Raw genomic sequence first — 10,610 nt, 5'->3', positions numbered from 1 at the left:
GGGTTTCTTTTTTTTTTTTAAAGCATAATACTGCAGTGCTGCTGAGTATACGCCAGCTCAAACACTTAGCTGCCTACAGGGCAAATGTTCATACAGCGAGCAAGTGATGCCCAGGGGACATCTCTAATGTGACTGTAATTCTCCACGGCCTCAGCACAAATCACAATGCAATGCTCCAGGCACCCAGCTGTAATTTTTTCTATACATGTAAGGTTCAGCAGGAGAAGGCCTAGGCTCCCCAGGCCTAGGCTGATACTACTCAGAGGAGAAGTCTCTAAGATGACGTCACGCATTTGGATGACATATCAATTCAATCCACACCCCCCCCGGGGGTCGACTTACTGGTGCGATGTGATGTGCTTCTTTTCCGTTATTGCTCTCATCTTTCACACTGCACCTCTTGCCGACACTTGCCACAAGCTGCGTTTTAATGGGGCAGTTCCACAGAGATGAGACAAGTGGTCCTCGACTTTGACCAGTGCAGGGTTAAACATGGGGGGGGGGGCTTATGGCGAGTGGCGGCTCCACAATCGCTGACAATCAAGGATAATATGCACCGCTCTCCAGCATGAAACATAATTAAATTTCCACTGGAAAAAAGAAAATAGCTGCACTAATGTCACAAAGTGTGTTCCCATCCTGCTGTTTTTATGTGCATTTTTCAATTTGCACATAAAAAAACAACCTGAGTGGAATTGCTGAATAGCTTTTTATGCTTGGCTGAGGAAGAGAAGTCACTCCCCATTTGGACACACATTAACACCTGTACGAGTAAAGAGTCAAAAAGTTCACAAATTGACCGAGTAATAAAGTTAGCCACAATTAATAACTATCAGCCACAAGTTGCTGGTCATACAGGACCAAGTAGCAGCAGCATCAAAATCCTTCACTGTATTAAAGTGTTATATTACCTTTAAATGTAACTTTTTATTTATAAGATGAACACTATAGTATTCTGTCTTTGAAAAGTCACATAAAAGCAGTGTGAATGTTTTCATCTTAGTCGCAGAATGATAAGAAACTTACTTCCTTCTGATACTCCCTGCTGCAGAGATTTATCTGTGGATGCTTCAGATGAAGAAACATCCAACACTGTGAAAGATGCCAAGCTGCAACTTTATGAGCTGTAAACACAATTATAAAACTGGAGCTACCATCTGTTTTACTTGTCTAAGTTTTACACCATTAAGTGGATGATTACTTCTGGTCTGAATGTGCGCCTGGTTTTTCAAGATGACACCCAGAAAGGATCAGTGAAATAAGTTTTAAAATGCTTGCCTTGCCTTTTCTGTTTATTAGTTGTATATGAACTGATAGGTCAATAACTGGAGTGTTTTATCTCTTGTAGTTTTTATCATGAGCGCGAAGCATGATTAATATATCCACTCTATCTGCAATAATGTACTGTAAATGCAAAGAAGGCTTTGGTTTTGATGGATGGTCTGAGGAGATTTAGATCAACTATGTGGCTGTAGAGCAGCAGCTTCTATTACAACAGTACAACACCAGCGCCATCAAATCCAACAGGCAATAACATTACACATTTTACAGCTCCTCTCTGAGGGCCTTCTTGGGTCCCTGTGTGGTGTGAACCTGCCATTGCTGCAGGCCAGCTCGATTAGCGACTGACCTTTCATCATCGTCTGTACATCATCAGCCAGCCCCAGGGCACCGGGAAGAGCCACTGCACCAAGTTCCAATATTTTTTATCGATTTGAGTCAATGTGAAGTGTGCGTCAAACCAGCACCAATGTCTGGAGGAACCACAAAGTGATTGTAGCAGTGATAATGAAAGGTAACACAACTAAGGCAGGGGAAGTTTGGAAAAAGAAAAGTATTTTAGTAGGTTTGGCTAAAAAGATGTAAACTGTATAAGTTGATAAGTTGTAATGAGGTTGGTGGTAAATGAACTAACTCTGGATTAAAATATGAGATTCTATGAAAACCCCTCCCTTCTCAAAAATGTGATGTTTTGTTTATAAATGTAATTGTTACATTTAGATTTTCTGTAAATAGCATTTACCTATATGAAAGTTTAAATCTGTTTCAAAGGCCTATGCACATTATCAGGGAATTACTGTATCTCTTATCTTTCATTTCATTTCATTTGCTACTTGTTTTTGCTATCGCTACATAGCCAACATTAGCATTAACAGCTGTTAAGAACAGTTAAGAACTTCAGCCATTGTTGTGTTTACAAGACAAGAGGTTAGAATACCTGCCCTGGGCAGTGCTACTTCTTCATCCTCTCATGTTGGACTAAACGCTACTGTGACTATCACAAAGTGGTTTAACAAGGCAAGACTGGCAGGGGCTAGTTGTTTAGCATTCTAACTAGCAACAAAGTGATAGAAATAGAAGCAAAATAAGACAGCTCTTGGCAAGTAAATGAATGAGATTTGATGCTGAACTGAGTTTCTTCTAGACTGGTATGTAAACAGCTCCTAATGCTAACTTTGGCTGTGTAGCAATAACAAAAACACATATGACACCTTTAACTCAAAAACCTCAAATGTGCAAAACAGAAAATTTTACATTTAAAGAGCCTGAAAATGTATTCTCAAATCCAAAGTATTTCTTTATAATAGAAAATGTTCATGACGAAATGTGCAAGAATTCAACTTAACATTTGTAAATAAAAACACCTATGGAATTATTTTGAAGTAAAACACTCAAAAACTCTAACCTGCTTCATCAGGACTGTGTGGGTGTATATAAAAGTATGTGACATCTTCTTTTTCCAGTGGTGCCCCGCCCACTTAAAACCAATGAGAAAAATGCTGATAAAAACACATGTACAGAAATCTCTGGTGAAATAACAAAAATATTGTGTTCATAGGACCCCATCTTTCATAGTAAGAAAATGTAAATTCCTTCCTTCAGGTCTTTAAAACCCCCAGGATGCAGATCCCCTTTTGTAAATCTACTTGTATATCTACAATACAGAGACCCATCAGGGAGCCAGCATATCATTTATCTCTTAGTTTGGCTAAGACTCACAATTAATACATAACATAAATAGTAAGTTCCTGTCAGCTCAGGTTTGTGCAGGTAGAAAGTACCAAAGTAAAGTTGACTGTGGAAGAAAGATGATCTCATAAGACAGGATGAACTTATAACCTTCACTGCAAAATTCCCTTACAAATTCCTTTCATTTCAGTCACTGGCCAACGGGTCAAACATTTCACGTTATGATGGCTCAGAAACCTGGATCTCAAGTGTGGCAAAGCTCCTTTTTAACAACCAAGTTAAACTCAACACTGATGCTGCAGCCAGGCTCCTTGACTCTGATTTACCTTGACTGGTGCTCTTTGATGCAGCTGTGAGGTTATGACAGATTCTTTATGAAGATCCTTTACGGTGTGTGAAATTATTCATTTAGGGGTGCATAGCCCTGAGCGGGAACACCTCCACTTGAGCGCCATCGAACACACACTTGGGTGCTTTAATTCACTTAAAGTAATGGTATCGTATATTTACTGCAGTAAAAGATAGTTCAGGATTTAATAACTGGCACAAAACAAAACTAATAATATGATGTTTCTTTGCCAGATCACCAAGCATGGGAATCTTTTACTTTCTAATATACTGTATATTACACACTGTTAACTGCTTGTATAAGCTCTGATCATTACTGATTGGGAAATCCTCCTCTCTATGAGAGGTACAATTTGAGGAAACTCGACAGTAATAGATTCATTACATTTCTTCTCCATTGTTTACAGCCTTGTCACCATAAAAAGGAAACTGCAATGAAAATAATACAAGCCTATTGGAGGGACTTTGATCTTGTCTTCATAAAGGCACAGCAGCAGCCTGAATATTCCCTGCGAGCTTTCACACACAAAAGACAAAAATTCTCTTTACAATTAGTGTGATAGCATCAAGTGCTGTCTGAAAAAGAAGCTCTCTGTTAGAGCAGGAAGCCAAATTAACATTTCCTTTCATCTGATTGTCAGGTGAGGCAAAGAGGAAGGCAGCTGTTGAGAACTGTTTTCCAGTGAGGCAGGTGGCCTGGATGATGATATATTGATATGACCTTAGGTAGGTCATGTAGGTTTTCACCTTAACTCGCTGTCAGGTCATGTAATGTGGCATGTTTTCGCTTGCTTACGGGCTATTTAGGCTACACACACTGCAACTCAAAGTGTCCCAATTCTGATGTTTTCCCTTCACGTGTCCCAGTTTTGATGTCTTCTGATCAGTGTGAACAGAAAAAAACTGCATGGAATCGCAGTTTTCCAATTCCCATCTAGACCACATGGAAGCGTGGCACACAATCAGATTTCAGGGTGTGCAACCTCTGGCAGATTGTATAACAAACCAGAAAATGTCAGCAGTGTCATGACTCTGTAGCTGTGTGAGGTGAGGAGTCTTGCCAATTAAGACAAACTAGGAGATGCAGTATGTGGGAAGAAAGTTAGAGAGGTGTAAAGGGGGGAAAGAGGAGAAATTTTGTGTTACTTCCACCTACTGCCACACCAGCAGCTCTCAACATGTGTTTTTTTTTTTTAAACTTCCCTTAAGTTTGAGTTTTAGCTTGGATATGGTTTTAAAAACGTGATTAACTAGACATTATGTTTGCATTAATATCCATAAAAATATGTCATATATTATATGCCATATATTTTGGGGTGAGGTTGACTAAATACAGGTACACAATACAGTACACAAGCTAACAAGGCTACTGAAAACTAGCCTACTGATACCTTCAGCTGTATCCATTGAGCACATGACATCTTAGTTATAGAGTGGTGCAGGAAAGAGTGCTAAAACCAGGAATTAAGTTAACATTTCAGCACTACTGGTTCCCTCATCCCAAAGTCAATGTTTTTTTTTTTTGAATGGGTTTATGGTTAAATGCCTTAAATAAGGTCTGTGGTTAACACAAGGTCAAGACATTTTAAAGTTTTATTCTACAACATAATATATGTCAGAAAATACCCCAAATGTCTTAAAATAGGTGGTTGCTAAGAAGAGGCTAAATGAGACTACAGAGATTGTTAACATCATAGAACTGTACACAAAAAATGTCTGCCTTTACATACTATACTCACTCTCTTGCAAACTATCACTAACTTGTAAAAAGGCTTTTTGAAAAAAAGGTTAGCGCTAAATTAAATTACAAGTTGGAAGCTTAGTGGTAGTGATGTTTACTGTCATGTGACAGTGGTGTAATTTGCTTATAGCCTAACATTAGTTTTTACTTCTGGCGATTGTATTTGGGCTTCAAATACATTAACAGTGAAAGTATATCAAACTAATTTTCTGCAATAATCCAAAAACCAATGAAAAAATCCCATCCCATGATGCTAACTTCCAGGCTGGCCTACAACAATACATCATCTCTGCACCATTCTATAGGGGCAGTGCTGCTCTGAGCTGAATGCTAATGTCAGCATGCAAACATACTTGCAATATATGCTGATATAATTTTCACTCTGTACATTATCTTAGTTTTGTGTGCTAGCATGCCAACATTTGCTAGTGAGTGCTAGGCACAAAGTCAGGCTGAGACTAATTGGTGTTTGGTCATAAACCAACAACTTTAACAAATTAAAATTCTTATCAGTTAAGATAATGAATGCAGTGTTTAAGCTTGACATGTGCATTTATACCTGTAAAACCTAACTTGTAGACACATCAGTTCCTCTTTTATTAGCTTTTTTATCCTTTCGGACAGGACACATATACTCAGCCCGCAAGAATGTAAGGAGGACACATACAGTAAACAGACAAATCACTTTCTCCCCATATTATAGTGAGCACATGAGGAAAAATACTATAAACCCACTGAGTAGCTACAACAAAAATATTTACTATATGACATGATATCAGAAGCAAAAATCAGGGCAAAGTTGGTAAAGTCAGGACTGTGCTGTATTAATACAATACTCAGTGACAGAGAAATATAATGAGTTACTTTAGTGACATTTTTATATATAATAGTGATATTAGAAATAGAAATAATGAGTAATATAATAATAATATGATTTATAAATAATTTAAAACCTGTTCAGATTTTAAACAAAATTTAAACTACTGGAACTCCAATCTTAGGGGTATGATTAAGATTTATTTCAATTTGAAAATATACCCATAAATTTGTCATATGAAAACAATTATACAACCTTGAACATTTTATCACAACAGGATAACACAAGTTTAACACCCACGTCCCTGCAATACAAAGAATTGCCCTTAATTTTCTTTTTTTTCTTTTTTTTCTAAACATTGAAAACATTTTCAACAAAAAACCTAAACAATACAAGATTGCACTACAACTTTCAAATTGCCATTTATTAAATACCCAGAACCCCTTGGTGCCCCTAGGGAAGAACCCGGACACGCTAGCTTGAAGTGGTGCGATCAAAGAAAAATGCGATAGGAGGGGGAGATTCAACCCATAAATCTGTGAAGCTCAACTTTGTCTTGTCCAAAAAAAGGACACCGGCCAGTAAATCTTTGCCATTGTGTCTGGTCACCGACTCTTTTATATCATATCAAGGGATTTGTCTGGCAGGAAAATCTGCCCATGATTTATTGTGTTATAAAACGGGTTTAACATGCCATTTCTAGAGCTGGAAGCTTTTCCGGAGTAATAACACCACTGACCACTGCTATTTCTCAAGAAAGTGAGCTCTATGGTAGAGACAAGGCTCTACTGTGTGTGTGTTTAACATTTCCTTGAGTTCAGAAAATGTTGGAGTCATTCCAAGGGGGACAATGACCTATTTCAAAATTTATGCAGCATTTCTCTTGAATATGATAATTGTGATTTTGCATACAAACACAGATTATCCTCTGTTTTTTTTTACTCAACAGTGACAAAACTGTTGTTAACAATGACCCAACAAGAACAAAGGCCTGGAAAAATGCTTTGGACCCTATCATTCGTTTTAATTGTTCCGTCCGACAAGAAAGGCAATGCGTGCACATGCACAAAGAAACACACGAATGCAACATGCGCACACCAATGCACGCACACATACACGCATGCGCGCACACATGAACACAACACACCCCCTTTCACACTGCAGCTAAGATGGGTATTAGACAATTTAGTCCTGACATGTTGCAGCGATGATAGCTCTACTGCCACGCGAAGATGTCCCCTGTCACTCCCGGCAGCTCCCTCCTTCACCTTGATGTCACGGTGAGTCGACAACATCATTACTCATCACATCACCACTTAAACACATGCCTAGTGCAGCACTATATCACTCCCATATTGATATGTTGGTTATAGTATTATATTCAATGTACTGTATGAGAACATTATTTCATATAAACACGTCCACGGTTTCATATATCACTTTTATATTCACACGTCCACTTTATCACTAGATCACTGTCATATTGACACCCACTATAACAGTACATCACTTTCGTTTGTCACAAATCCACTGTGTCATAGAAAAAAACATTTTTTTTCAGCTGATATGTGTGCACTGTGTTGTTGACGTTGCTATCATATGCATCAGTCTGCATCATTCTCAAATCATTTTCATGTTGACCCGTCTTGGGCCACTTGTTTCTGTCACCTCAGCGGCTGCCCCGTTGGATTTGCGAGGGACATATTCGATATCAAAGTTGCTCTTATGGCGTCCTTTCCCTCGGCTCCAGGCGAACAGAAGCAGGAAGCAGAATACGACCACACCTAGGAAGGACAGGCAGCCCATGGCTGTAGATATGATGATAGTCTTAATGTCTATGGGGACTGTCATGTTGTACAGTACAGTCCCATTCCCCCATGTGCTGTTAGAGTCTGTCAGATAGTTTGAGCTCCTGTTGCTATAGTGAGATCTGTCCCCGATGCCCAGGCTCTTCACAGCTAAAGAGGCTGACAGGCTAGCGTTGCCAGCAGGGTTACTGGCAATACACAAGTACACCCCGCTGTCATGCAGCTCTGCTGCCTTGATCTCCAGGGTACCATCTGGTTGGACTTCCACCCTACCACTGCTCTTGGCTGTGATGTAGCGTCTGTGAGGTGTAATCCAGACCACAGAGGGTCGAGGTGCTCCCTCTGCCATGCAGCTCAGGCGGGCTGGCTGACCCTCATCAGCCATCAGCAGCTGTGTCGTGTTGGGTCCAATTCTTGGCTTGGTGCAGGTCATGTACCTGGACACCAGAGGTTCTTTGAGGTCACGCAGAGTTTTCCCCAGGAGGTGCTCGGGAGCGCTGCACTCAGGCTGGACGTCCAGAATCTGCAGAGAGGGGGGCTTGTGGCTAGTGAGCAGCCAAAGCAATCTGCAGTCGCACACTAATGGGTTCCCTCCCAGACAAAGCCTCTGGAGGCTGTCTGGTGAGGCAAACACTCCCCTCTCCAGAGAGTCCAGGCGGTTCTGTGACACATCCAGCAGTTGCAAAGATTTGAGGCCCGCAAAAGCAAAGGGCTCGATAGAAACCAGCTGAGCCCCTTGGAGGCGGAGTTCTAGCAGGCATGGGAGTTGGCCCAGCTCTCCCTGATGGATATGCTGGATTCGGCTGTAGGACAAGTTGAGATGTGTGAGGTAGGGCAGGTTGCGCAGCGCTGCGCCGGGGAAGGCAGATAGGTTAGTGTTGGTTATGAACAACATTGTGAGGTTGAGTCCGTGCAGTGAGTGGGGAGGCAGTGTGTCCAACCAGGGCCAGTAATCAATCTCTAGTCGGCGCAGGCGAGATAACCTCTTAAAGGAGTAAGGCTTTAGAAAACTAATGCTCAGGTAGCGCATGCGCAGTTCGACCAGACTGTGCAGATGTGCCAGAGCATCAGTAGGGACCACGGTCAGATTGGAACGTTCCAGGGTCAGACTTTGGAGTCCAAATAATCCTGTAAAGGCCCGTTGAGAGATGAAAACAAGTTCGTTGTCGCCCACTTCAAGAGACGTCAACTTGCGCAGGTCTTGGAAGGCATGATCCAGGAGAACCACCAGTCGGTTGTGGCTGAGGTCGAGGCGGGTGAGGTTGGTCAGGCCCGACAGGACGCCAATGGGAACCAGCTGAAGCAAGTTACTGCGGAAGTTGAGCGAGCGGAGGGCGAGCTGAGAACGAAACGAGTTGGGCTCAACCACGCTGATGAGGTTGTCACTGAGGTCCAGGTCCTCCAGCTGCTGGAATGAAGAGAAGTTGTCCGGCGTGATGAGGCGTAGTTTGTTCTTGCTGAGGTCTAGGACGCGTGTCTCAATGGGGATGCCTTCAGGGATAGTGGGCAGGCGCTTGCGGTGGCAGCTGACCGATTTACTTTGGGCAGAGCACTCACATCGGGCGGGGCAGCTCAGAGCTGAGCTGGCCAGGAGAAGCAGCAAGGCCCCGCCCAGGATGAGGTGGCAGTGGTGCGGGGCTGGGTGTCGCATGTCTCTTTTACCCACGTTGCCCTCTGTCATGGCACAGCTTCTTGTCCATACAGAGCACCATCACGAACAAGCCCTACAAGACACAAAACACAAGCAAGAACTGTCTTAGAATACTCCACGCTCAACTTAACTCAGACTGTCTTCCCCTGCTTGCCCCCTACCTTCTTCCATTTTCAACCTTTTACACTTTATGTCTGCTTAAACTGCCAAGTCTTTGCTCCCTTAATGAACTGTCCCTTTCCCTGGCAAGGAGGATATAATGGAATTAAACTCACAGCAGGGCAAGACACAGCAAGAGAAATATCAGTTGCAGAAAAATGTGAACGTTCATCACTGTGTTAGCGCAAAAGGTTGCAGGCTAACTGGAGATGCTTTATGAGGATGGAAGATGTTTCAGCTCGATGGCGAGAAATGACCCTCGTTAGAGTGCAGTGAGGCTGAATGCCCATGTGGATTTGTTGTGCCTGCGAGTGTGTGACTGTTTTTTTCTTTTTTTTAACACAGATAATGGTGTGTACAGTTTCCATATATGTTTGAGTGTGTGTGTAGGGGGGTGGGGTATTAAATGTGGCAAGTGTTCTAACTAAAATATATACTAAATAGGACATGAAGTGCATTGCCAGGCACACATAACCCCAGTAGAATGAAGTATACATATATGACTCCTTAATAAGTAATCATCATACTGAGTCATCTCATTGGCTCATTGTTTCATTTTGCATTGAATACCCTAAATTTCTATATTTATCACAAAGATGTGGTGTTTAAGCAGCTGTTTTTTATACAGAAGATGCATATGTTGAATATTTAATAATCAATAAAAAAAACAAGCAATAAACACAGGAAATGTGAGAAATAACAGATGCATACATTTACACAATCCTCCCAACACTTTCTATTTGCTTCACTACTTTATTGCTCCTCTATTTTGCTTACTGCTCATTATTGTGAATTTCCACTTCTTTATAATCTATGTATTTGTATTACTTTTGCCTCTGCAAGGACGGGACTTTTCCACAGCAATGAGTGGAGTTTTATCTTATGTTAAATCCATTAGACTTTTATTGTTTGCACATTACTTGTAGGCTAAATCCCAATCTATACAGTAAGGAGCAACATTACCGCAGTCGCTGTGCTTGTCCCTGATGATAAAAAGTTATAATTATTATTATTATGGTAGCACTTCCTGCTTTACATAACAGAATAACTGCACTTTACATGTGAGAACTCAGAAATAAAATGAGAATAACTTTGTCATGCATTAGTTTATCCCAG

General features: G+C 41.2%; 1 protein-coding gene across 1 annotated transcript in view; it reads right to left on the bottom strand.

Annotated features, from left to right (window-relative positions):
- Positions 1-4,893: 4,893 nt before the first annotated feature.
- lingo2b (leucine rich repeat and Ig domain containing 2b) overlaps positions 4,894-10,610 on the bottom strand; it is a 31,541-nt gene continuing 25,824 nt past the window's right edge. The window contains exon 2 of the mRNA XM_018697740.2: positions 4,894-9,408. Coding sequence (XP_018553256.1) covers positions 7,497-9,365 — 1,869 coding nt within the window. The 5' untranslated portion in view covers positions 9,366-9,408 and the 3' untranslated portion in view covers positions 4,894-7,496. The remainder of the gene's footprint in view (positions 9,409-10,610) is intronic.

Source organism: Lates calcarifer, linkage group LG19, assembly GCF_001640805.2.
Source record: "Lates calcarifer isolate ASB-BC8 linkage group LG19, TLL_Latcal_v3, whole genome shotgun sequence".
NCBI lineage: Eukaryota > Metazoa > Chordata > Actinopteri > Centropomidae > Lates > Lates calcarifer.
This window is presented reverse-complemented; position numbering and strand designations above follow the sequence as displayed.